Source organism: Mustela lutreola, chromosome X (genome assembly GCF_030435805.1).
Source record: "Mustela lutreola isolate mMusLut2 chromosome X, mMusLut2.pri, whole genome shotgun sequence".
Lineage (NCBI taxonomy): Eukaryota > Metazoa > Chordata > Mammalia > Carnivora > Mustelidae > Mustela > Mustela lutreola.
In genome coordinates, this window is record NC_081308.1 from 132,277,684 (window position 1) to 132,305,304 (window position 27,621).

General features: G+C 44.2%; 2 protein-coding genes and 2 long non-coding RNA genes across 9 annotated transcripts in view; 2 read left to right on the plus strand and 2 right to left on the minus strand.

The window, feature by feature from the left end:
* LOC131820885 (uncharacterized) overlaps positions 1-27,621 on the plus strand; it is a 211,335-nt gene that overhangs the window by 57,061 nt on the left and 126,653 nt on the right. The gene's annotated exons all lie outside the window — the stretch shown is intronic.
* Positions 4,572-13,253, minus strand: SMIM9 (small integral membrane protein 9). Its single transcript, XM_059156743.1, has 4 exons — positions 13,157-13,253; positions 10,615-10,847; positions 9,325-9,454; positions 4,572-4,677 (listed from the first exon to the last, which is right to left on the minus strand). The coding sequence occupies exons 2-4, from the start codon at positions 10,754-10,756 to the stop codon at positions 4,650-4,652; spliced, it is 300 nt and encodes a 99-aa protein (XP_059012726.1). The 5' UTR covers positions 10,757-10,847; positions 13,157-13,253; the 3' UTR covers positions 4,572-4,649.
* Positions 19,213-27,621, minus strand: part of F8 (coagulation factor VIII) — a 111,116-nt gene continuing 102,707 nt past the window's right edge. For 5 of the 6 annotated variants that reach the window (XM_059156716.1, XM_059156715.1, XM_059156714.1 and 2 more), the window contains 4 exons: positions 27,355-27,499; positions 26,882-27,030; positions 25,838-26,014; positions 19,213-19,716 (listed from right to left, as the gene is read on the minus strand). In XM_059156716.1, coding sequence (XP_059012699.1) covers positions 19,561-19,716; positions 25,838-26,014; positions 26,882-27,030; positions 27,355-27,499 — 627 coding nt within the window. In that variant the 3' untranslated portion in view covers positions 19,213-19,560. Of the gene's footprint in view, positions 19,717-25,837; positions 26,015-26,881; positions 27,031-27,354; positions 27,500-27,621 lie in introns of those variants that run through there. The other variant, XR_009349817.1, reaches the window with a different exon arrangement.
* LOC131820884 (uncharacterized) lies at positions 19,622-21,896 on the plus strand. Its single transcript, XR_009349820.1, has 2 exons — positions 19,622-19,758; positions 20,914-21,896. It is a non-coding gene; the product is annotated as an uncharacterized LOC131820884 (long non-coding RNA).

The following is a 27,621-nucleotide window of genomic DNA, read 5'->3' on the forward strand; positions in this document are numbered from 1 at the left end:
GAAATTTTTGAATATGTACAACAAAGAACATGGACAACAATGCTCATGAAAATGGTTTTGTTCATAGCAAAAGCCTGTGAACAACTCAAATGCCCATCAATTGTGGCATACTCACACAATGCAGTATGAATGAGCTAAGAAGAAAACAAATCAGAAATACACAAATAACATAAAGCACAGAAAAATCCCTCCTACACCCCTTCCCAATACGCAGAGGGAACAGCCTTACCCACTTTGGAATATTAGGTTTCCAGACTTTCCTCTGTGCGCAGAGAAATGTATTCAGAACTACAGTCTAGGTACAGAAACCGCAGAACACATGGCCTTGCTTCTTCTGAGCCAAACCATTCTTCCTTTTTCCCAATTCCCCATGAAGCAGGCCTCCTCTGAGGGCTGGCCCAAGACAAGATAAAATTCACCCACTTAGAGTGAACAATTCAGGGAGGTCTGGGTGGCTCAGTTGGTGAAGCGTCTGCCTTGGGCTTGGGTCATGATCCCGTGGTCCTGGGATCAAGTCCCCAGTCAGCCTCCTTGCTCAGCAGGGAGCCTGCTTCTCCCTCTCCCTCTCCCTCTGCCTCTCTCTCCTGCTCATGGTCTTCTTCCCTCTCTCGCAAATAAATAAAAATAAAATCTTTTTAAAAAGCGAACAATTCAATGACTTTTAGCATAATCATAATCACAGAGTTGTACGGCCATCACCACTCTCATTCCAGAACACTGTCATCACTCCAAATGAAGCCATCATTTCAGTCACTGCCCAGTCCTGTGGTCTTGAGTCCCTGGCAAACACTCACCCATTTTCTGCAGGACTAACTGAGTCTACCACAAAGGGCTCAACACAAATTCTCCCTTGAGAATTGATAAGCATAGTTCAGCCCTTGCAGCTCACAGTAAAATAAAATAAATAAAATAAAATACTACATAAAATCAAAAAACAAGGACCCAAGGGTGAGATCCAGCAGAACAACAGATAACCAAATTGGACCAAAACCTTCAGATATTTGAACTCAAGATTAGCTTAGTGTTAGAAAATTTATTAACCCAGGAGAGCCTGGGTGGTTCAGTGGTTGGGTGTCCAAGTCTTGATTTTGGTTCAAGCCAGAGAGTCCCTCTCCTTCTGCCCCGCACCCTTCTCTGTCTAAAGAAATAAAATCTTTTTTAAAAAAGAAAATTTGGGGGATCCTGAGTGGCTCAGTGGATTACGTGCCTTCAGCTCAGGTGACAATCCCAGGGTCCAGGGATCCAGCCCCTGAGTTGCTCCCCCTGCTTATGCTCTCTCTCTCAAGTAAATAAATAAAAAATATGTTAAAAAAGAAAAAGAAAATGCATTAATCCAAATTAACTGCATTAACATATTAATGGGAAAATCCTATTATCTCAATAGATGAAAAATATTTAATTTTTTAAAAGATTTTATTTATTTATTTTACAGAGAGAGATCACAAGTAGGCAGAGAGGCAGACAGAGAGAGAGAGGGAAGCAGGCTCCCCGCTGAGCAGAGAGCCCGATACGGGACTCGATCCCAGGACCCTGAGATCATGACCTGAGCTGAAGGCAGTGACTTAACCCACTGAGCCACCCAGGCACCCGAAAAATATTTTAATTTTTTTCAAAGATTTTATTTATTTGACAGAAAGAGAGAGAGAGAGCGTGAGCACCTGTATAAGGTAAGGTAAAAGTAAAATTATTATAAAGGTACAAATATTGGAAAAGAAGAAACAAAATTGTCACTAACAGCAGATATTGTATTATCTTTATAAACTAAAAAATCTATCAATAACTTATTAAAATCAAAAAGTGCTAAGTGTAAGTCTACTGATATAATCTTTTTTTATTTTTTTATTTTTAAAAAAGATTTTATTTATTTATTTGAGAGAGAGAAAGAGAGAGGGAGACCCCAGAGGGATAAGCAGACTCCCCGCTGAGCAGAGAGCCCAATGATGATGATGCGGGGCTGGATCCCAGGTCCTGGGATCATGACCTGAGCCGAAGGCAGACACTTCACCCACTGAACCACCCAGGTGCCCCCTGATAGCTTTTTAAATACCGAAATTGATTATATTTCTACATACCAACAACACACAGAGAATACAATTTTTCAAAGATACCATTCAGTGTAACGTCTAAAACAATAAAATACTTAGAAATAAATGTGACTCTACATACTGTGGAGACAAAATTATAACATTCTGTTGGAATCCACTACAGAAGAGCTCAGAAATAGAGATAAGTCATCGTCATGGTTTGGAAGACTCAGCTGGCCTATAGATTCTGTGGCACTGGCCGTACTGGAAATGGATCTTACCAAAATAGAAGCTGAGGCCGGTTGGAAGTGAAGGCAGACACTTTATCCAAACTACTGCTCTCAGAAGACCTTCAGAGAGAGTGACCCCTTGAGCAAAATTTAGCTAAAGTTGTTATCGAGGCATAGCTCAGGGTGGAAAAGTACCCCACTTGTTCCCCATTGGCCTCTAGCGGGCACAGAGAAGGGATGGTCACACAGTCTTTTCCTGGGTGGCCCATTCCAGTTCAGGGTGCTCATTGCTCAGAATCTGGGTTTGTTCCTTGGAATTTATTGCAATTATCTGTTTTTCTCAGTTCCTAGAACTGCCTTTAGGCACAGAATTCCAGGTCAAAGTTCATGAATAGAAAAGTATAGCTTCACACAATGTTAAAAAAATGAAATTGGGGCTGCTTGGGTGGCTCAGTTGGTTAAGCGTCTGTCTTCAGCTCAAGTCATGATCCCGGGGTCCTGGGATCAAGCCCTGCGTGGAGCTCTATGTTCAAAGAGGAGCCTGCTTCTCCCTCTGCCTCTGCCTGATGCTCCCGCTGCTTATGCTCTCTCTCTCTCTCTGTTAAATAAATAAAACCTTAAAAAATAAATAAAATAAAATACAATTGGACTCTCCCTCACACCATATAAAACTTAGTTTGAATAGCGTAAGGACTTAAAAGTGAAAGGTAAAAGCACAAAACTTTTAGAAGGCAATGTAGGAGACTTCTTTTATGAAGGATTTCTTAGAAAAGTGATTGCCAAATTTGACCACTTTAAAGTAAGTATGTCTCTTCTTCAAAATCCATCTTATCAAGAGTGAAAATGCAATCCTCGAACTGGAAGAAGGTATTTTCCACATCAATAGTGTTCAAAACAATGGCATACAGAATATGTAAAGAGTTCCTACAGAAGAATGAATAAAACTACACATTAGAAAAGTGGGCAAAATTCATTCATAGGAATTTCATAGAAGAGAAAGACAAATGACCAAAAAAAGCCACATGAAAAGGTCTTCGGTCTCATGGATTTTCAGGGAAATACAAAGAAAACAACAGGGTGTAAATTCTCATGGGCCAGACTGGCAAGCAATGAAAAGACCGAAGACGTTTCCTGTTCTCAAGTGGGCGGGACACTGGGGCGTTCCTCCCTCCTGGTGGGAGGAGTGCAAATCTGTTCAGTCACTTGAGGGAAGCCAGCACTGACCTTGGTGTGGGGCGTGCACTTACCCCTTGACCCAGCAAGTCAATCCCAGGGCACAGTCTGTAGGGAAGCTCTCGTTCGTGTGCACCGTGAGACACGTAATAATGCCTATAGAAGCTTTATGGAGAAGAGAAAACCAACCAACCAACCCGGAAACAGTAGAAATGTCCTTGTACACTTGATGGTCTGAATAAGGAGAACGCTTTCCAAGTATCCAGCTGGGAGGATCTCAGAACATAAAGCAAGTAAAGAAAGAAAACCACAGAACACATACATATGACGGAGGTTTTATAAAGTTTAGAAACAAGCAAGGCTCTGGTGTTAGAAGGTGGGACAGGGTTTGCCCTGGGGTGGGGGGAGGCGGACTACGGATTTGTTCACTTGGTCCATTTGTTCCCCATTGGCCTCTAGGGCAGCCCATGGTCTTTGGGTCCGATCATGCTCTCAGCAGCCTGTTGGTCTTACCCAAGTTCCCCTCTGGCCTGCGGTGTGGCTGCGGGCCCACAGCTCCCTAGATCTCATCTCAGCATCAGTTCGAATAGCATTTTGGTCTTTCTTTCTCTTTGCATTTTCCATGTAGCAAATTCTTCCCTTCCAGTAGTTTGCCTCAGCTCAGTGAATGATGACTCCCTCCCTTCACTGGCTCGGGCTACAGGCCTGTGAGGCATCCTTGAAGTCTTACTCTCCCCCACACTCATCCAACTTAGAATCAGATCCTGCCAGGCTCTCCCGTCACAATGACTCCGGAATCGGCTGCTCCCCACCAGGTTCAAGCGAAGTTGTCACCCGACTAGCCTCCAGCCCCTGTCCCTGCTCCCCTATATTCTCAACTTGCTCCATGGGGAGCCTGCTGCTCCCTCTGCCTACTGCTCCCCCGCTTGTGCTCTCTCTCCCTGACAAATAAAATCTTAAACGAAGCAATGTTTATTTTTGTGTACTAGGATTACAGGTATTTTCTTCTTTCAGTATTTTGTGAAATTTTTCTTGTAATAAATACATAATACTCTTATAATCAAAACAGTAATAAGGCTATTCCCATTTTTTGACTACAAGTTTTAAAGGTGAAAATAAAGGCAAAGATAGTTTAACATGGAAGATCATTTAATTTTAATTCATGGGTACTTCCTCATTGTAAGCAAATAGCGTATTCTGCCCAGCTGAATCTTCCGGAACTTCACTGGCCTGGGTCACCTACGACAATACTGGGAAAAGAAGCAAAATCAATGAACTAAGTGGTTTGGATTGCATCGAGGTACTTTGTAGTTCCCTTTTCCAACATATGATTTTAGACAACATCTCCCTTTAATATGAACCATGTGATTTCATTCAGACAAAATGCTTTGATGACTTGAGAAAATAAGAGTATGAATGTTTCTAGCATTGTATAGTTGGGATTGGAGGTAGATGTAGAACTATGGTTAGGTAGCTTTTCTTCTTTTGTTTTTATTGAGTGATTAATATTTTAAAATTTATTTTAAGCAATCTGTACACCCAACATGGGACTTGAACTCATGACCCCAAGATCAAGGGTCATATGGTCCATTGGCTAAGCCACCCAGGTGCCCCTCTTCTTTTGTTTTTACAGTATGTTTTGGGGACACCTGGGTGGCTCAGTCAGTTAAGTGTCTGACTCTTGGTTTTGGCTCAGGTCACGATCTCATGGGTTGTGGGATTGAGCCCCACATTGGGCCCCATGCTCAGAGTCTGATTGAACATTCTCTCTCTCCCTTTCCCTCTGCCCCTCCACTTGCACTCTCTCTCAAATAAACACATCTTTTAGGAAAATCAAGTATTTGCTTAAAAACTTAATAACCAAACAACACAGTTTGTTCTGAAAAGATTGGGAAGCACAGTTATATGAAAATCAATAATGACAATAGTAATAATAATTAGAACCACCCATTTACCACCACAAGGAGATAACCAATGTCTAATATTTTGGTTAGATCCTTAAAAGCTTTTTAGCCTGTACATATAGTTTTTTAAAAAGATTTTATTTATTTATTTGACAGAGATCACAGGTAGGCAGAGAGGCAGGCAGAGAGAGAGGAGGAAGCAGGCTCCCTGCTGAGCAGAGAGCCCAATGCAGGGCTCGATCCCAGGACCCTTGGGATCATGACTGGAGCTGAAGGTGGAGGCTTTAACCCACTGAGCCACCCAGGCACCCCTACATGTAGTTTTTTTTAAATTAGTTTTTTTGTTTTTTGTTTTTTTAAAGATGTATTTATTTGACAGAGAGAAATCACAAGTAGACAGAGAGGCAGCCAGAGAGAGAGAGAGAGGGAAGCAGGCTCCCCGCTGAGCAGAGAGCCCGATGCGGGACTCGATCCCAGGACCCTGAGATCATGGCCCGAGCCGAAGGCAGCGGCCTAATCCACTGAGCCACCCAGGCGCCCCTTTTGTTTGTTTTTAAGTAGGCTCCATGCTAGTGGAGATGGGGCTTGAGCTCACTCCCCAGAGATGCAGACCCAGACTGACATCAACAGTCTGATGCTTAGCGGACTGAGCTACCCAGGTGACTCTAGTTTCTAGGAACAAATTAGTTTCAGTTGTATTTCCTCTCTTATAATCTGCGTTTTCGCACTCAGTATTTCATGAACAGGATTCCATGGAATTATCCTCTACAACAACTTTTTGGTGACCATATAGTACTCATTGTATGAACATTCGGTGCTTTCGTTAACTAGCCAGTGACCGAATAAGTTTTATGTATTTTTTCAATATTATAAACCATACTAAAAACTCCTTATACACGTTTCTTTGCATACTTGTTAGCTGCAGTCAGCGTCCCTGATCGCCACCAGCACTCTGGGAGATGAAGAAGGCTTCCATGTTGATTTCCTCAGGCAACAAAGCAGCTAGTGCTGTATCAGCCCGGATAGAGGGTAAGAGGCACAGAGAAACTCTTCCCAGTCAATACAGTGAAATGTATTTTTTTAAATGATTCTCTTTATTTGAGACAGAGAGAGCATGAGTAGTGGGGAGGGACAGTGGCAGAGGCTGAGCAGGGAGCCGGATTCGGGACTTGATCTCAGGACCTCGAGATCATGACCTGAGCCAAAGGCAGACACTTCACAACTGAACCACCCAGGCACCTCACTGAAATGTGTTTTTAAATCTCTAGGGCAGCCCATGGTCTTTGGGTCCGATCATGCTCTCAGCAGCCTGTTGGTCTTACCCAAGTTCCCCTCTGGCCTGCGGTGTGGCTGCGGGCCCACAGCTCCCTAGATCTCATCTCAGCATCAATTAGAATAGCATTTTGGTCTTTCTCTTTGCATTTTCCATGTAGCAAATTCTTACCTTCCAGTAGTTTGCCTCAGCTCAGTAAATGATGACTCCCTCCCGTATTATTGGGGCACCAGCCTGGCTCACTTGTTGGGACATGCAACTCCTGATCTCGGGGTTGTGACTTTAAACCCCACATTGGGGGTACAGATTACTTAAAAATAAAATCGTTTAAAAAATCCAGTATTATTGAGAGTCTGCTATGTGCCCAGTATCAAGTGCCAATTTTTCCTGGGACTTTATGTGCCCTTTATGACTATAGACTCAGACCCGCCTTTATTACTGTAACACTTAAAAATTATACCTCGAAGTGTTCTTTTCCTGTTGTGCGATTTCAGTCTCTTCTACAAAGTGGTTATTTCGTGCCCCCTGCATCTATCAGTTTTCCCTTTAATACCACTTTCCCTAAGGTATTTTTAATAACTAAATAAGGTTTTTAAATAAATTAAGTCTATTTATTTCTAAATCCTGTCTTCCCTATCTCCTTTTGTATTTTATCATCCATGTCTTCTTTCATTTTACTCCATCTTGCCTTTCCTCTTGCCCTCACTGTCTTCACTGGTGTTTCTTTCCCCACCTAGCTTGCTTGTCCCCAGCAAGGGCTTTCATGGCTCTTCTCCCCAGGTTGAGGCATCGACTTCAAAGAAGGAAGTCTTTCCTTGGGCGTGTTGTGGGTTTTATCTCCCCCGAAGTCCTCCTGAGGCTTCTGAGGCGGGAGTTTGAGTCACAGCAAGGAGAGATTCAGAATCAGATAGCTCTCCACTTGTGTCCCGCCTTCTCTCATTGGGCAATGTGGCCTTTCTCTGATACCCTGCTTCATTTTTCCTGCCCTGTGTGGGGTTACAGCCACCCTGTAGGGCACACGGACACTCACCGCTCAGGCTCCCCCTTGAGAGCAGCCTGATTTCTCTGGCTGCTGGGAGTGTCGTCCACACCCAGCCTCTATCAAGTGGCAGCCATTTCAGGGGTACCTGGGGGGCTCAGTCGGTGAAGTGTCCAATTCTCGATTTCAGCTCAGGTCGTGAGCTCAGGGTCCTGGGATGGAGCCCCCGCATTGGGCTCCATGCTGGGTGTGGAGCCCGCTTGAGTTTCTCTTGCTCTCCCTCTCCTGCTGCCCTGCCCTCCCCTGTTCTCGTGTGCTTGCTCTCACACGGGGACAGCTCTGATGGGGTCAACCAAGGCTTTGCTGGGCTTGCAAAACAGTGTGACCTTTCCCTTCCTGTCACTACGCTCCCCAGGTGTTGGCCCCTGACAGTACCCTGAACACAGCACTCCCGTCTCACAACCGTGGACTCATGGCACGACTTTATCATGAGACTAAAATCCTATTTATCACTGTACCCAGCTCAAAGTCCAGAGTACCTGGGTGAGGCTTGCTTCTCTCCAATCTGGGTGCAGCTGCTCTTGGTCTGAGTAATGTATTAAGTAAAACAAGTTATCTACGGCTCTCCACACACCCAGTACAAGGACGGAGCAGGAGGAGTATACCCGCCATGAACAGTCCCATTTGGAGAAAGAAATATGGGAGACACACAGCAGCCGTTTGCTCTGTAAGTGCTTCTCTAGCCCTGCTGGGCACACATACTGATTAGGCCCGAGCCGCCTTGTAGGAGAAGCTCTGTGGCCTGCTGCCCACCTTCTGGGAGGTTCTTCCCAGCCATTATTCTCTGGGCCTGGAAGATGCCATCCTAGGAAACTTCGATGCCATCCTAGGAAACATCCTATATCCTTCTCATGGAAGACCAGAGGTCCAAGTCTTGTTTTAAAACTCATTTAATTCTGGCTCATGGTTTCTTAGGTAAGAAGCTTCTCTCAAAAAGTCACCTGACATCTGTTTGGCTCTGACCGGTTCTGTGGGTCAGCAACCATACCCAAGGTTGTTTCCTAGATGAGGTTCTTGGTCCCATGATCATCTGAGATTATCAGGAGTCTTAGGTGGGGATGCCACACCCTTAGCTGATCTTTGCCCTCAGTCACTTTATTAAGCTGTGCAGTTCTAACAACCCTTGAGCATACTTCCATGGGTTCCCCACTCAGACTCTGTCTCCCACCCTAACACTGACCCACCAGACAGTTCTTCTGTTGTCTCATTCCTCTGTCTCACTAGCAACCAGGGCAGAGACAGGCAAGTAGTCATCTCTCAGTAAATTCTGATTGGATTAATAAAATTAAGGTTTTTCTACTTATCTTTATTTTGTTAACTATTTCAAGGATCTCTTAGATTTCATATGATTTATATAAATATTGTGACAAATTTTGAATTTCTGGCCCTGGAAAACATAGTTAATTGTATATTTTCCATGTATAATTCCTAAACCAAAGGGAAAGATAGTTAGGAGTAAATGAAGTTAGTAGAAAAAAAAAAAAAGTCAGTTGGAAACACTGGTTATTGAATGTCACCTGTAAGTTGTTCCTAATGGATGGAGTGGGCTGGATAAAACAACCATGACATTCCTTAAAACTTACCCTTAATTATAGATGTATAGGATGGTGGGGAGCTTGATTGTTCTGTCTCTCCCTCAGGGTCCCCTCTCCCTCCCTCTCCTCATCCCGCAGCAGCTTACGTGAGGCAGCAGAGGACCCCCATGATGGCTATGGCAGGAAGAAAAGCAAAAACAGCAGCTGGAGGCACAGAGCTCCTGATGCGATCCCACAAGTAATCTCTGAAGTTGCTAAGCCAGAACCTGTGGTGTTCTGCAGAAAAAAGCACGGATGTCCAATGAGGAGAGATCAAGTACTTGAGAAGGCTGTGATGGGAACCCTGATCCAAGTTCAAGTCATTTTCCCAGATATCATGCTCTTATAGTTGCCCAGAGCCCATATTCTTTCTTTCTTTATTTATCTGACAGAGAGGGAGAGCACAAGCAGGGGGGGAGGGCAGCAGAGGGAGAGAGAAGCAGGCTTCCCGCCAAGCATGGAGCCCAATGTGGGACTGGATCCCAGGACCCTGGGATCATGACACAAGCCAAAGGCAGATGCCCAACCGACTGAGCCACCCAGGCACCCCCAGAGCCTATACTCTTAACTACTTTGTGGTGATGCCTCTAAGTCATTCAAGGGATTTGCATTTAAAAAAGGTACTCTCAGATGGATATCATCTTTGCCTCCTTGTACGAAACCCCTCCTCCCAAACAACTGGAATTATCCCTTTGTCCTCAGGGAGCCTTTGTCATATCTCACAGAAGACCAGTGTCTCTGGGTTTGGCCATCTGTGAACTCCTACTCAACATCCTTCTGTGAAGCAGTTGCTGGGTTAGGGCTTATTGATCTAAATTGACCAAACCAGAATAGTCTGCTTTACTATGAACTCTATTTATCTTTTCTTTTCTTGGCTGTTTTTAAAGATTTATTTATTGGGATGCCTGGGGGGCTCAGTCAGTGAAGCATCTGCCTTTGGCTCAGGTCACAATTCCGGGGTCCTGGGATGGAGCCCATGTGGGGCTCCCTGCTCAGCGGAGAGCCTGCTTCTCCCTCTCCCTCGGCCCCTCCTCCTGCTTGTGCTCTCTCACACTGTCAAATAAATCAATAAAATCTTTTAAAAAATAAAGATTTTATTGATTTATTTGAGAGAGAATGAGAGACAGCATGAGCTGGAGGGAGGGGCAGAGGCAAAGAGAGAGAATCCCAAGCAGACTCCCCACCAAGCATGGAGCCCAATGAGGGGCTTGATGCCAGGACCCTGAGATCATGACCTGAGCCAAAATCAAGAGTCAGCCATGTAACTGCCTGAGGAACCCAGGAGCCCCTGTGAACACTAATTTTTCACCAATACAAAATCAGCTTTTCCTGACCTGAGACCTGAGTCTTATGTCTGACAAAGATAATAGGAACATTGATCCTAATAGCAAACAAACCTCTTGAGCGTGGTTTTGACCCTGCTTTGTCTTGCATCCCAATAGCAGATGAAAGTGGTGTCGAGGAAGCAGCGGTCTCCACCAACACGCAGCTCAAGGAACTCAGCAGAAACACAATGTTCAGCACCTTCCAGGGCTCCATGAATTCTCTGTAGAGCCACTCAGCTGTACTCCTGGCTCATCCAGCCAAAGGGAGATGTCCTTTTCCTTGGCTCTTTCCAAAGCAGCTTTGTCTGAAAAGTGAGAAAATGGTGAGGTTTTGTTTTTGTTTTTTAGAGAGAGTGAGCAGCAGGGGAGGGGCAAAGAGAGAGAGAGAGAAAGAGAGATCTCAAGCAGACTCCACAGTGAGTGCAGAGCCCAACGTGAGGCTCTGTCTCACGACCCTCAGATCATGACCTGAGCTGATATTAAGAGTTGGACACTTGTGGGGGCATCATGTTGCCTGATTTCAAGCTTGGGATCACCAAGACAGCATGGACTGGCACAAAAACAGACACATAGACCAATGGAACAGAATAGAGAGCCCAGATATGGAGCCTTAATTCTATGGTCAACCAATCTTTGACATTCAGGAATGACTACCCAATGGGAAAAAAAGACATTCTCTCCAATAGACGGTGCTGAGAAACTGGACAGCTATATACAGAAGAATGCAACTGGACCATTCTACTACACCACACACAAAGATGAACTCTAAATGGATGAAAGACCTCAACATGAGACAGGAAACCATCAAAATCCTAGGGGAGAGCACAGGCAGCAACCTCTTTGACATGGGCCACAACAACTTCTTTCAAGACACGTCTCCAATGGCAAAGGAAACAAAAGCGAAAATGAACTTTTGGGACTTCATCAAGATCAAAAGCTTCTGCACAGCAAAGGAAATAGTCAACAAAACAAAGAGGCAACCCACAGAATGGGAGAAGACATTTATAAATGACACTACTAAGGGCTGATATCCAAGATCTGTAGAGAACTCCTCAAACTCAACCCCCAAAATCAAACAATAACATCAAAAATGGGCAGAAGACATGATCAGACACTTCTCCAAAGAAGACATACAAATGGCTAACCGACATGAAAAAATGCTCAATATCATTAACCATCAGGGAGATTAATATCAAAACCACATTGAAATACCACCTTACACTAATTAGAGTGGCCAAAATTAACAAGGCAGGAAACAACGAGTGTTGAGAGGATGTAGAGAAAGGGGAACCCTCCTACACTGCTGGTGGGAATGCAATTTGGTGCAGCCACTTTGGGAAACTGTGGAGATTCCTTAAGAAATTACAAATAGAGCTTCCCTATAACCCTGAAATTGCACTACTGGGTATTTACTGGGTATTTACCCCAAAGACACAGATGTAGTGAAAAGAAGGGCCATCTGTACCCCAATGTTCATAGCAGCAATGGCCACGGTCGCCAAACTGGAAAGAACCAAGATGCCCTTCAATGGACGAATGGATAAGGAAGATGTGATCCATATACACTATGGAGTATGATGCCTCCATCAGAAAAGATGAATACCCAACTTTTGTATCAACATAGACGGGACTGGAGGAGATTATGCTGAGTGAAATAAGTCAAGCAGAGAGAGTCAATTATCATATGGTTTTGCTTACTTGTGGAGCACAAGGAATAACACGGAGGACATGGGGAGATGGAGAGCAGTGAGTTGGGGGAACTCAGAGGGGGAGATGAACCATGAGACACTGTGGACTCTGAGAAACAAACTGAGGGTTTTGCAGGGGAGGGGTTGGGGTTTGGGAGAGCCCGGTGGTGGGTATTAGGGAGGGCATGGATGGCATGGAGCACTGGGTATTATACTTAAACAATGAGTCTTGGAACACTGCATCAAAAACTCATGATGTACTCTGGTGACTAACATAACACGATAAAAAAGAAAATAAAATAGAAGAAAAGATAAAAACATAGTTCTGGACAATGAAGACTAACAGAAATCTGTTGGGTAGCATCTGGGAAGACTTTTTGCCATCTTGATAAAAGAGATGGTGCAACCATTTTCTCTTTGTGCTCCTTGAACATTGTTTAAGGATTACCTGAAGTTGGAGCAGCCATCTGTGACCACGAGGCAATGTACATGAAGGAAAGGTCAAGAAAATGACATCTATCTTGACTATGACAGTTTCAAGTCACTAAACAAACACCTCCATCTGCCCACCTCTAGGCTGCTTAGTATGAGAAAAATAACCCCTATTTGAGCTATTCTAATTTGGACTCTCTTTTTTTAAGGATTTTATTTATTTATTTGAGAGACAGAGAGAGAACAAGCAGGGTGAGAGGCAGAGGGAGAAGCAGACTCTCCGCTAAGCAGGCAGCTGGACACGGGGCTCGATCCTGGGGCTCGAACCCGGGACTCCAGGATCATGACCTTAGCTGAAGGCAAATGCTTCACCAACTGAGCCACCAAGGTGCCCCCTAATTTGGACTTTCTATTACTTAAGACATTTATAACTAATACATTCAGTTCTGTTTGACAGGACTTAAAGAGACCCATGTCAGGTGGGAAGCTGCTTACCTGAAAATTGACTTAGGGACAAGGGAACCAAAAAAGTCAGTGAATTAGGCTTCAGTCTTCAGAGTGCCGTGGTCTGTGGAAGACACTGGTCAGAGTCTCCCCCTAAAGTCTCTAAAATTCCAACTAGAATTCCACCGCTCCTTATGACATCATCTATACATACGACCCTCCCCCTACCTCTCTCTGATAGCTAAACACAGAGCATCTTTTTCTGCCTATGTACAAACACCTGTGTTTCCTTTTAGGCTCAAAGAATTATCAGGTATTTTATTTGCCCCGTGGTGTCTACTGTACACATGACTTGAATGATCAAAATGACAGTTCATATTAGTGGGGAAAATATGATGATGGACTATTCATTTGGATGCATGGAAGGAAAGGCCCTACACACGAAAACCAATAAGGACTAAACAAAAATAAAACCGTATACATATTGGAATAAAATATGGGTTAATGTTTTTATAATCTTGGTGTGGAAAAAGCTACTTTAAGCATGTCATAAAACCCCAAACCATAATTGAAAATAATGATGATAGGGGCGCCTGGGTGGCTCAGTGGGTTAAAACCTCTGCCTTCGGCTCAGGTCATGATCCCAGGGTCCTGGGATCGAGCCCCGCATTGGGCTTTCCACTCAGTGGGGAGCCTGCTTCCCCCTCTCTCTCTGCCTCTCTGCCTACTTGTGATTTCTGTCTGTCAAATAAATAAATAAATAAATAAATAAATAAATAAAAAGAAAGTACTGACGATAAATTTATTGCATAAAAAATGTAAAGCTTTCATAAAACAAAATATTGTAAAGAAATATAACTGATGAATGACAAATTAGGTAATACATTTCATAGCATATATGACAAATAAGTTAAGATCCTCAACACACAGAGAACTGTTATAAGTTAATGCTTTTTTGTTTTGTTTTGTTTTTAAAATATTTTATTTATTTATTTTCAGAGAGAAAGAGCATGAGCGGGCAGGGCAGAGAGAAAGGAGGAAGCAGGAGCCCCACTAAGCAGGGAGCCCGATGTGGAGCTCCATCCCAGCACCCTGGGATCATCACCTGAGCTGAAGGCAGATGCTTAAAAACTGAGCCACTCAGGCGCCCCACGAGGTTTTTTTTTTTTTTTTTTTTTTTTAAAGTATATATTTATTTATTATAGAGAAAGACAGAGACAGAGAGAATGAGCATGTGGGTGAATGAGTGTGGGGAGGGGCAATCCTCAAGCAGCCTCCCTACTGAGGGCAGAACCCAACCTGGGGCTTAATCCCATGACCCCTGAGGCCATGTCCTGAGCTGAAACCAAGAGCTGGATGTTCAACCAACTGAGCCACTGAGGTACCCCATCTTACAAGTTAATTATTAAGAAAAGATGATCACCTCCATAGAAGAACCAGCATAAATGATGTATTAGAATTCTATCAGAAAAACAGTGGATAAATTGTGATATATACTATATAATGGAAGAGCATACAGCAATTAAAATGAGCCACTTGGGGTGCCTGGGTGGCTCAGTGGGTTAAACTTCTGCCTTCAGCTTGGGTCATGATCCCAGGGTCCTGGGATTGAGTGCCGTATCAGGCTTTAGCAGAGAGCCTGCTTTTCCCTCTCCTGCCTGCTGCTCTGCCTACTTGTGATCTCTCTCTCTGTCAAATACATAAAATAAAATCTTAAAAAATAAAAAATAAATAAAATGAGCCACTAAAGAGGTGCCTGGGTGGCTCAGTCATTAAGTGTCTGCCTTTGGCTCGGGTCATGTCCCCAGCTTCCTGGGATCAAGCCCCGCATCAGGCTCTCTGCTCAGTGGGAAGTCTACTTCTCCCTTTCCCTCTGCCTGCCACTCCCCCTGCTTGTGTGCTTTCTCTTTTTCTGTCAAATAAATAAATAAAATCTTTAAAAAAACAGAGCCACTAGGAAACATATGCAATAAGGCCAGTTTCCAGTTTGGAGCTGTCTCCTGGTTCACATGGCAATTCTACTCCTAGGTCATTATCCGAGAGAATCATCGTAGGGCATTTACATGCCCGACTTCAGTAGATTATGCCAGATTATCTCCTGAAATAAATAAACAGCAGAAGACAGTGCCACCTGCTCCATATGCATTCGTCAATTGCACATACTGCAAATATTTCCTCCCACTCTGTGAATGGACAGAAGGTCCGAATTTAAATGTGGTCAAATTGATCAATCTTTTCCTTCATGGTTAGTGGTTTTGGGGATGCTGTTTAAGAAACTTATCTATGACGCTCCTAGAAATTTCATTGTTTGCTGCTCATAGAGGTTTAATTAACCTAAAACTGACTTTATTTTCATATAGAGCAAGGAAGGGGTCAAATTTTATTTCTTAAAAAATAGCTTTTTTAAAGTTTATTGATTAACTTATTTTTAGTAATCACTACCCTCAACGTGCATGACTCTGAGATCAAGAGTCACATTCTCTACTGACTGAGCCGGCTATGTGCCACAAATATCAATTTTTCACATGGATTCTGATTGACCTGGTATTACTGTTCTGGAGAGCTATTTTATCATAAATCAAGTGTTCATATATAATGTGGGTCTACTTCTGGATTCTAATATGTTCCACTAGTCTATTGATCTGTCCTTGTGTCAATAGCACCTTGTCTTAATTACTGTGACTTTGTTTTTTAAAAGTTTTTATTTATTTATTTGACAGAGAGAGACACAGCGAGGGAAGGAACACAAGCAGGGGGAGAGGAAGAGGGAGAAGCAGGCTTCCCACCTAGCAGGAGGCCTGATGCAGGGCTCCCATCGGGCTCCATCCCAGAACCCTGGGATCATGACCTGAGCCGAAGGTAGACACTTAATGACTGAACTACCCAGGCTCCCCAATTACTATGGCTTTAAAATAAATGTTTCTGGGGCATTTGCCTGGCTCAGTCAGTAGAGCATGTGACTCTTGATCTCAGAGTTGTGAGTTTAAGCCCCATGCTGGGTATAGAGCTTACTTAAAAATAAATTAAAAATATTAGAAAATGAAATAAAATTGGGTGCCTGAGTGGCTCAGCTGGTTAAGTGTCTGCCTTCAGCCGAGGTCATGGTACCAGGGTCCTGGGATCAAGTCCCGCATCAGGCTCCCTGCTCGAGCAGAGAATCTGCTTCTCCCTCTGCCTCTCTCTCTGTCTCTCATGAATAAATAAATGAAATATTTATAAATAAAATAAAATATCTGATATCTTATATCAGGAATATTTTGGCTATTCTTGGTCTTTTACATTTCCCCATGCTTGATTCCACAATAAGAAAATGCTGAAATTTAGATTGAGATTGTGTTGAATCTAGAGATCTCTCTGTGAAGAACTGGCATTTTTGTAACATTGAGTCTTCTAATTCCAATTATTTAGGTCTTTTAAGATATCTCTCAGTAGGGGCACCTGGGTGGCTCAGTGGGTTAAGCCTTTGCCTTTGGCTCAGGTCATGGTCTCAGCTTCCTGGGATCAAGCACCACATCGGGCTCCCTGCTCAGCAGGAAGCTTGCTCCCCCACCCACCGCCTGCCTCTCTGTCTAATTATGATCTCTCTCTCTCTGTCAAATAAATAAAATCTTTTTAAAAATATATCTCTCAATAAAATTTTATAAATAGTCTCAGTCTTGGTTAGCAATACAGATAAAATTGTACCCACAAAGTTTCTAGGAGCACTGTCAGTCACCACTCTGGTCAAGGAAGAAGGGTAGAAATTATTTTATTACAGTTACAGTTATTTTATAAACAATAGAGTTAAGTCTGAATCTGTATCTTGTCATCATAAAGCTGCATTTCTATATAGTCTTTTCACTAAACTTCTCTTTTAAAAAAAGATTTATTTATTTGAGAGAGATAGATGGAGAGAGAGCATGAGTGGGGGGAGCAGCAGGTAGAGGGAGTGGGGAGAAGCAAACTCCCTGCAGAGCAGGGAGCCTGATACAGGGCTCAACTTGGGGTTGGATTCCAGGACCCCAGATCATGACCCAAGGCGAAGGCAGACTCCCAGTCGACAGAGCCACCGAGGCAGTCCTAAACTTGTTTAGAACATTGGAAGACAGACTTGTTTTAATATGTATCTTCCAAAGATTGTTGGCTTGTAACCTTGAGATTATGTTTGATAAAATGTTTGTGACAGAAAATTATATTTGCTCAGAATTAGAGACTGTATTTGTCATAGGAGAGTGAATTTGTTTCCTGATCTTCTGATTATTACCTTGCTATGATCTCAGTGCTTTTGTAAGTAACTCAATCAGCATTATAACATAGTGTGGGTTTTCTGGTGCTAGCAATAGTGTCTGTTTTGCTATTTGACTAGGTTTATGCCAGTAAACAATGCACATTCTCATTCTTCTACATTACCCCTGGAATTTAGCAAAGCCCCAGGCTGTGTTTTGTTCTGGTGTTTCTTTAATTTTGCTCTGCACTACGAGACTTGGATCCGAAGATTCAAGTTTGTTTGATGATTATTATTATTTTATCCCAAAGAATTTTTTCCTATTGTTTTATTTGACCATATCCAATCGGATCTTTCAGGAACTTTCAATTTTTATTGTGGTAAGAATACTTAACACAGCTTACCCTTTGAAATGTTGAAGTGCCTAACACATATACAATATACAATATTGTACAGCACAGCTCTAGAACTTACTCACCTTGGAACGCCCATTTCTCTTTCAGTCTCCTTATAAAGTTCTCCTGGATCAAGAAATTTAAAAATTTCTAATTCTTAAAATTTTATTGTACCTCTCATAAATGATTTCACTTTCTACCCTGACCTCAATTTAATCTGATTTTCTAACTCACTAATTTGGCTTTCGGAAGTCCATCCTGCTATTCTGTGTGTCTGCTGTTTTTTAATCATGTTCCGTGATCACCATACCATCCTTCGTCAATTTTTGGTGCAGTGTTCCATGATTCCTTGTTGCCTGTCACATTGCAGGTGGTGCCCTCCGTAAGTTAGTGTCCACATTTTTATTTCCAGGGTAAAAATACAGCTCTCGAAACCATCTGTTTGTATGTACCAAGGTTTTATTTAAGTAGTTATTGAGGAAACCAGCAGGAAGACAAAAGGCCTGGGTGCAGGAGCATTGGAGAAATAGAGACACACCCAGTCGGTAGGGATAGATGGCCATAACAAGGGCGCTAACCCGCTCCCAGGAAATAAAAGCGTATCACCTGTGGGGTTCACTTCTCTACCAGGCTGTTAAGGAAAACAATGTATTGATTTCTGCTATAACCTCTAATGTTACAGTCTTACAGAATTATAACCCTTTGTACCCTCGTGGGTCGTGGTCTGTGATCACACTGCGACAGCTACGCTGTGCTTCCCGGAAGGTCACGTCAGTGTCCAGCTGGATTGTTAGAAAACGCTTGAGCTTGGGAAAAAAGAATCTATTTTCTTACTTCTTCTGAGTTTGTAACACATTTTTCTCCTCCAAACAGGGTTAAACCTGTTTGCAAATTGCCAACCATGGCTGCTTTCTGCCGCCGCTTTGTCGCCTGTCCTTGCCTCTAGCCGCTGTTGTCTGGGATATGCTGGTGAGAGAAGCCCCCGGAGGGAGGCCTGGGGCAAGGTGAAGGCTCATTTCGAGACGCCCATGGGTGCCCCTCGTTTCTCTGTGGGAATACTTGCCCTTCACAGCCCTGAGTATCAGCTTTCCCAGTCACCACAAATTTCAAGGGGATGCTGTCATTTTACACATGGGATCTTAACCTACTGCTTTACTTGTTGGCTAGAATTAAGGTTAACTTGAACTCGTCAAAGCCATCCGCCCCTTTAAAACTCTGATCTGTGGATGCGGTGGTCAGCAAAGCGCATGTGCATCCAGGCCTATGCGGTTTGCAACCGGCGGGGACCCGCGCTCGTCCGCCCTCCCACGCCTCTGTTTGAGGCGCGAGTCCGACAGGCCGACGGAGGTAATCACAGCCGTCCATACCCAGAGCTGTGAGGGGGCGGAAGCGACTTTTGGTGCTGGTTCTTGCATTTTGTGGTTTGCTGCTTGTTGAAATGACTTGCATCTGGCCTCCCGGCGACGACGACGTGCCCCCCAGATGTGTTTTGCTCCAGGCCTCACCAGGAGAAGGAACACATGAGTTTTATTTGAAATGTATGAAGCCTAATCTGAGATGCTTACATCACGAGATCTCCTGCCAACTTTAACAGCCTGTTTTCCTATAAAAGAGGAAGGGGTTGCCGCGGGCGGCCTGATTTGTCAGGAGGAGGCCGCTTTCCAGACGGCTCCCTCCTTTCCTCGCGACGCGGGGAGCTGACCGATGTGGCACATCTACTGGGACTGCGCCGTTCACACACGCAGAACCGGAAGCTGGGGGCGGGGCTCGGGACCGGAAAGCCGGGGGCGGGGCTCGGGACAGGAAAGCCGGGGGCGGGGCTCGGAAACCGGAAGCCGGGAGCGGGGCCCCGACGGTCAGGGTTGCTGCTCTGTCTCACAGCCCAGCACCTCCAGCCGCAGGGCGATCTGGCGTTTCCAGCTCTGCGGGTAAATTCGAAGGTACCGCGTCAGGAGCGGCGGGTCCAGAGGATTCACCACGGGGGTGAAGGAGTCTTGATTTCCCTGAAAGGCCTGCAAGAAGGAGGACGGCAGTTATTGGTTGTCTGACGGGAAGTACGTTACAACGCTTGCCTCCCTGCCCCCGACGGCCCCCGGGCTTCCCACTGTGGCAGCCGCAGGCCACTACCCGCGTCCGCAGCGCGGCCCGCACCCGCCTCGGCACCTGTCCCCGACTGAATGATGCCGCGAACACGCAGGTCCTTTACCTGCACTCACGAATGTCTCCCATTTTTCCACACGCGCTTCCACACACACACAGGCACGCACACATCTTCTAAAGATGTTTGTAATCACAGAATAACATTATCATGTCCGCCAAATGTCATGCTGATATAATAGAGCCAAATGTTTAAAAATTTCCAGTTACCAATACGCTATCCCTTACACAATTTTTCCAATCCAGAATCTAATAAAAATTACACATCACATTTACTTATCATCTCTGTAAATCACCTTTAATCCAGAACAGACTCCTAGTTTCTGGACTTTTTTTTCCTTCCTGACACCGACATGATTAAGTATCTAGCACTAGATACTTAATGGGCGACATTCTAAATTTGTGTGACTGTTTTCTCATTAGATTTTGGTTAAATATTTTTTTTGACATTTCTTCCTTTCTCTTAGAGACAGAGAAAAACAGAGAGAGCCCAAGCAGGAAGGGAAGAGGGAATATTACGACCCTGAGATAGAAACCTCAGCCTCTACCAAGAGTCTGAAGCTTAACCAACTGCGCCACCAGGTGCCCCTTGGTTAAACATTTTTACTGAGAAAACCCAGTGTATGATGTGTCCTTCCCCTTACATCACATCAGGGAACACATGATGTTAGTTTGGCACGTAAATTGAGGATGCAAAGTTTGATCACGTGGAAAACGTGGCCCACCAGATCACTCTGTTATGGAGGTGATCATGTCCCTTCTCTAACCATCTGTAGAATGATACGTCTAGACCATGTAAATATTCCCCAGCAAACTTTCATCCCATGGTGTCAGCATTCAGTATGAATAGTATATTGATGACTGCAAATTGATTTCCTAATTTTGTCATTTCTTCTACATTTAGTAGCTGGAATTCAGTGGAGAAAAACTCCTCCTCCCCCTTTATATTTGTAACTATGATTCTGGACTCCTGGATTCCTTCTTTCTTGTATGTATTATAATGTTAGCATCATTATTCTTTCTGATGCTCAAATTGTCTCAAATTTGACCAGCAGGAACCCTTTCCACCCACCTCTTGTGTCCTCCTCGTAAGACTGCATCAGCGTCCATGCATTCAAGCATCAAGGTGTTCTGCAGGTACCTGGCAGTTTCTCTGCTCCAGCTTTGGAATCAGTAAGCTTTCTAAGCACCCCAGCTTCCTCTGACTGGGAAATGGGACCTAGAGACAAAGCACTGACCCAGGCCGAGGCTCCTGTGCAGTGTGTCATCTCACGTTGGACACTGTTATCTCATGGCAGAGGCACAAGAGACTGAGTCGGACACACGCGTCAAGTTTCTGTTTGGACTTACATTCCATTGGTCAAAATGAGGACTGTTGCCAAGCCCAAAGTCAATGGAGTTTTCAAGAAAGTGGGCAGTGAACAATCAAGAACAATAATACCTTTTATCTCATCTGCTGTTTTCTGTTCGTTTAGAAATTCTAATTTCTTGTTCCAGCAGTAACAGGTGGTCTTCTGTAGGGTGGAGCAGTAGGTTTGTTAGTCCAAGAGCATCCTCTACTGTTGGTAAAGTGAAGTGCAATATCTTTAGCAGGTGGGTCGGAAAAGGGACCGGCTTTGCTTTTGCTTTCATAGGTCACTTGATCTCCACCAGTTGATCATCCCCAGGCCTCCGGCAGGCATATCCCCCTTCACCAGGAATGGTGTCACCTCTAGTCCCACATCTCTCAATACTTTTCCTTTCAGTTCCAGAAGCCAATGCTCTGACCCATAGGTCTTGAATGTTAACATTTCCTCACTCTCTGTGGGAATTCTTCTCACCAGAGTGATTTTATCTGTTTCCTACCACTCAGCATTTCTGTTTTTTGAACAGTCTCTCCTAGATGATCCAGAGTGCACTCGGGAGCTAGCTCAGCTGGCTTTGCTGGTTTATTCACTACTTCCTTCTAAACAGAAACGCACAGGATTCTTTGTATTCTCTCTATTCTGTAGACGAGTTATGGGTGGTTTTATGCAATTAAAAATACATATTCATAGCATCGGTGAAGAGAGATTCATTTCTTCCTTTCCAATTTAGATGCCTTTTATTTCTTTCTCTTGACTAATTTCTCTGGTTATAACTTCCAGTAAAATGTTGAATACAAGTGGCAAAAGTGGTTGTCCTTGTTTGTTTTGTGAAAATGAATAAAAGGAGACCCCTTTAGAATGGAGTCAGGAGGCCAGCAGGGTGAGCTTACACATCTTACCACTTGTCCTCAACTGAAGATCCCACAAGAAGAGATGGCTTTCTTTACGACTTTTCTACCAGAGAAGGACGGAAGGAAGGTTCACCTCTTATCCACCCTCATCCTGGCAGCAGCCCAGCCCATAGGAGACAGTCACAGCTCATCCAATGAGAAACCACTACACTTCCAACTTCTGGTTTATTCCAGCTTCCCCCTTTCTGTATAAAAGGGTGTGCCTCTCTTCTGTGCTGCAGACTTATCTATGGTTCTGCCCTGTTCCAGACTGGAATTCTCTGCTATTCCAAAATAATCAATTTTTGCAGATAAAATAACTGGCAGTTTTCTTTTTAAAGTTAACATTTGGCCATTTCTCCACTATATTGTCCCTTTCACTCTGGGATCACAGTTATGTAATGTCCTATTACATGTCTTGTCTCTGTGCTCCGTCCTAGGTAATTTCTTCAGCTATATCTTCCAATTGACTAAATTCTCTTTGGTTATGTCTAATCTGCTGTTAAATTTTTCTTCGATTTTCAAGCTTCAGCAACTGTGTTTTTCATTTTTTTAAAAGATTTTACTTATTTGACAGAGAGAGAGAGAATGAGAGAGCACAAGCAGGGGGAGTGGCAGGCATAGGGAGAGGGAGAAGCAGGCTCTCCTGCTGAGCAAGGAGTCGGATGCAGGACTCGATCCCAGGGGCAGGACCCCCTGACCATGACCCAAGCCAAAGGCAGACACTCAACTGACTGAGCCACCCAGGCACCCCTATGTTCTTCATTTCTAAAAGTACTTTGGTTTTCCCAAAACAACCTAATAATTTTAGATAGTTTGTCATTTATTCTTATGTTTTCATAGTCCATCAATATCTGATGTTTTTGGATTGTTTATGTATTAGGTATTATGTATGTATGCATTTATGTATTGATTGTATCTGCTTACTTGTTTTTTTAAAATTTAATTCAAAATTTTTTTGAAAGTTGGTTCTAGGGGCACCTGGGTGGCTTAGTGGGTTAAAGATTCTGCCTTTGGCTTGGGTCATGATCCCAGGATCCTGCAACCAAGACCCATACTTGGGGGGGGGGGGGTTCTCTGCTCAGCAGGGAGCCTGCTTCCTCCTCTCTCTCTGCCTGCCTCTCTGCCTGCTTGTGATCTCTGTCTGTCAAATAAATAAATAGAATATTTTTTAAAAAAAAAGAATTGAAAGTTGGCTCTACATCTGGGGCACCTGGGTGGCTCAGTGGGTTGAGCATCTGCTTTTGGCTAAGGTCATGATCCGGGGTTCCAGAGATTGAACCCCAGTGTCAGGCTCTCTGCTCAGTGGGAAGTCTGTTTCTCCTTTTCCCTCTGCCCCTCCCCCTGCTTGTGTGCTCTCTCTCTCTCTTGCAAATAAATAAAATTTTTCTAAAAAGTAGGCTCCACACCCAGCTTGGGGGTTTGACCTCATGCTTCTGAGATCAAGAGTCATATGCTCTACCGACTGAGCCAGCCAGAGGGGCTCACTTGTGGTCAAGTTGGTTTGTTGTCTTGCGTGTTTGCTAGTATTTATTATCTTATCATTTTAGGATGTGGGAATCGTGGGAGACCTACACTGGGAGTGCTTTCTTCTGAGCGGACTTGAGCACAGTTCTGCCAGAGGCCCAGAGCTGCTACTAACCCACAACTACTTTATCCCTTCTGGAGTTCATTACCAAATGCATTCAGTTCTCCTGGCAATTTGCTCAAAGCTTAGTCCTAATAGCAATATAAGTCCTAACAACTAATATAAGTATTTTCCTTTGGGAAAGTTCATCCATTTTACATTTTCTCATATTTTACCTCTCTTTGCTCTGATTTCAGCTCATTATTTTCAAATCAAAGCTCATGGGTTTTTGTTGTTGTTGTTCTCATTGGTGAGGACCCCTTGCCTTGCCAAGTGTAACAATGCATTAAGAAGTGTGTGCTATAGGGTGTCTGGGTGGCTCAGTGGGTAAAGCATCTGCCTTCAGCTCAGGCCATGATCCTGGGGTCCTGTGATTGAGTCCCACATCAGGCTCCCTGCCCTGCGGGAAGACCGATTCTCCCTCTGCCTGTTCTTATGCTCTTGCTTGTGCTCTCTCTCCCTCTCAAATAAAAGAATAAAATATTTTTTTTAAAAAAGAAATATGTTCTGTAAGTGAGATAGTCTTTTTATTGGGGTAATATATACATAACAAAGGATTTACCATTTTGTCCAGTTTTAAGTGTACAATTCTGTGGCATTAAATAGATTCACGATGTTGTACAAGCATCACCACTGTCCATCTCCAGAATTCTTCATCTTGCAAAACTGAAACTCAATGCATTACGCAGTAACTCTCCATTATCCTCTCCCCCAAGTGTTTGGTAACCTCTCTGTTCTACTTTCAGTGTCCATGAACTTGCCCTTCCAGCTACCTCATTATAATTGTTAATTTTAAAAAAGATTTTATTTACTTATTTGTCAGAGAGAGAGAGCAGGAGCATGTGAGAGTGTGCGCACGAGCAGGCAGAGTGGCAGGGAGAGGCAGAGAGAGAAGCAGGCTCCCTGCTGAGCAAGGAGCCAGAGTGGGACTTGATCCCAGGAGCCTGGAATCATGACCTGAGCCAAAGGCAGCAGCTTAACCCACTGAGCCACTCAGACGCCCCTGTAATTGTTAATTTTGTGTGTCAACTTGGCTAGGTAGGAGGTGCCTGGATATTTGGTCAAACTATTCTGGGTGTGTTGTTGAGGATGTTTTTGGATGAGATTAACATTCAAATGGTAGAGTGAAGAAAGCAGATTGCCCTCCAATTGTTTGAAAGCCTGAATAGAACAAAAAGGCTGACCTTCCTTTAAATACAAGAGAACTCTTCCTGCCTGACTGCCTTTAACCCGGACATTGGCTTTCCTAGCTTTGGGGTTCAAACTGAATTACTCTTCCTAAGTCTTGAGCCTGCTGGCCTCCAGCCTGGGATTTACACCATCACCCATCTTGGTTCTCAGGCTCTTGGACTCAGACAGAACTCGACCATTTGTACTCCTGGGTCTCCAGCTTGCTGGTTCAACCTGAAGATCGTGGGACTCGTCAGCTTTCATAACCGTGAGCCAGTTCCTTACAATTATCTCTTTATACACAGACATACACACACACACACTCTATCAGTTCTGTTTCTCTGGAGAAGGCTCACTAGTACAGTCATGGAAATGGACTCATACAACACTTGTCCTTTTATGTCTGGCTTATTTCAGTCAGCCACATGCCCCATGACCCATTGTGGGGTGTGGCCTATTTCATTTAACATAATGTGTTCAAGGTTCATCTATATGGTAGCATGTATCAGAGATAAACCCTTTTAAAAATGGGAATGTCTTCTGGAATATAGATTATCTATATCCTGGTCCACTGAGCCACCAGAAGTGGAAGTCTAACGCAGCGTTGCAGGACCAGGGAATTCCTCCTGGAGATAGTGTTTATCTGAGACTTAAAGAATCAGCCAAGAAAAAGGAGTTCTTCACCCCCTGCTTCTCGCCATCATCCTGGATGACATCAACATCCACAGGATAATCAACTTTTGGCTCTCCTCTCCTCTTTCCTGGGATTGTATATCCTTGCTTAGAGTCACTGTGTCCTCCCCAAATGCCTTTCATGGTGTCCTATTACTACAGGTACTCAATAAAATATGTCCTCAAAGTTTGATCCTATATCAACCTTGTTATGTTTCTAAATGTCCAGCCCTAGGAGAGATTTTGGGCCTCTCCCATGAGACCGGCATACCTTTACTTGGCCATTCTGAAGAACAAGAGTCCAGCTGCGGCCATCCTGACTGCCGGCGATGAGGAACTCCTTCACATACATGTCGGTGAGGAGAGACCTCACCCCCTGCGTGATGACTCCTGTGACTTTCATTGTCTTCTGGAAGTCCACTTGCAGCCACTCTTTTGGATTATTTGCCTGGGGAAAGTCAGTTAGACTAGTAACCTATTGGTTACTATTTGCCCCCAGAAAATTTCTTCCCTACCATGTCAGAGCAGGCATCACTCTGCATTTTTTAAAAAATATTTTATTTATTTGACAGACAGAGATCACAAGTAGGCAGAGAGGCAGGCAGAGAGAGAGGAAGGGAAGCAGGCTCCCCGCTGAGCAGAGAGCCTGATGCGGGGCTCCATCCCAGGACCCTGAGATCATGACCTGAGCTGAAGGCAGAGGCTTAACCCACTGAGCCACCCAGGTGCCCTCTCACTCTGCATTTTAACGGTCTCTTTGTCAGTCTCCCTTCTTAGACTCTAAGCAACCTTACTGCTGCAATTTTTCATGATTCGTCCCTGTGCCCTCAGGGTCTGCCATTTAATAGGAGCCCAGTAAGTGTTTCCTGAATGAATATACAGGCCCTATACAGACGGACTTATAAGAGCTATTCAGGGACTGAAAAATCACAAATCCAGTGGTTCTGGGAAAACAACTGTGCCCAGCAAACTGTACATGATGGCCACTTTCCTTTGAGGCACCAAGAAACGTGCGAAGAGGGCCAGTTGTTGAGAAGGGTCTGCCAGACCGACTTCGGCTACCATGGTTCCATCACGAAGACATCAGCCCAGTATCGCTAGAGATTCTGCAGCCCGGAGGCTCAGTTAGGGATCACTTCCCCCAACAAATGCTATGCAGATTTCTCCCCCCGCCCAGACACAACCAACCTGGCACCTTTGGGAACAATCAGGTGACAGAAATGCCTTTAAAGAAACAGTCAAGGACCTGTTCTGTTCTTTCCCAACCTGCACCCCTCCTCTGCGTCAGTTAGATGGAAGATCTGCCACCTCTTACCTGAGGCCTCCAGGCGTTAGCTCTCCCCTGCAGGTGTAGTCGGGCTTGGGACGGAGACCAAGTGGCGAACATGCTATTCAGGTAGGATGAGGCAGTAATCTGGGCATCTGCTATCGCTTTATTCTCCATTCCCAGTGGCATGCTGCAACCTCAGAGAAACGGAAGGACTGTAGTCGTCAGAAGATGCCTGCGTCCACTAACGCTCCAGGACATCACTTCCCAGGCATTAATTTCTGCATTGGTTCTGTTACTGTTAGCCTAACAAGCCCCTCATTTCTGAGTCAGCTCTTCCCAGGTCTGTCTGAACCCTAGGCTTACAGTGACCAAGTCCTCGGTTTGGTCAGGACTGCACTGGTTTTGGCATTAACCATTTTGTGTCCCGGGAAACCCCCCTACTCTTGAGAATGCCAGGACAGTGACTCATCCTCCCCAGGGTTGGGAGAGGGGAGGATCCATGATGGCTTGGCACTTACTGTTTAAATCACAGCCCATAAGCTCCATGCGAAGAGTGCTGCGGATGCTGTAATGTGTTGGGTGCAAACGGATGTACCGAGCAATGATTGGAGGGTTAAAAATATTGTGTTTTATCCCGGATGAATCCACATTGCCAAAGAAGACCTGTAGGGAGGGATTAGCACAGGTACATGGAAAGTGGAGACAGTACAAAGCAATCACATCTTCCTTCTAATTTTGCTTTGCATGTTTCTTAACAGCATTCAACACTCAAGTAAAACCCTTCT

What these genes read in the sequence shown, in the direction of transcription:
- SMIM9 (XM_059156743.1), bottom strand. Translation starts at nt 10,756, where the DNA reads ATGGAGCCCTGGAAGGTGCTGAACATTGTGTTTCTGCTGAGTTCCTTG. An exon ending in GTCAAAACCACGCTCAAGAG is followed by an intron (nt 9,455 to 10,614) that starts GTTTGTTTGCTA and finishes TTTTTTCTGCAG; the next exon opens with AACACCACAGGTTCTGGCTT. An exon ending in GGGGTCCTCTGCTGCCTCAC is followed by an intron (nt 4,678 to 9,324) that starts GTAAGCTGCTGC and finishes TTCTTTTCCCAG; the next exon opens with TATTGTCGTAGGTGACCCAG.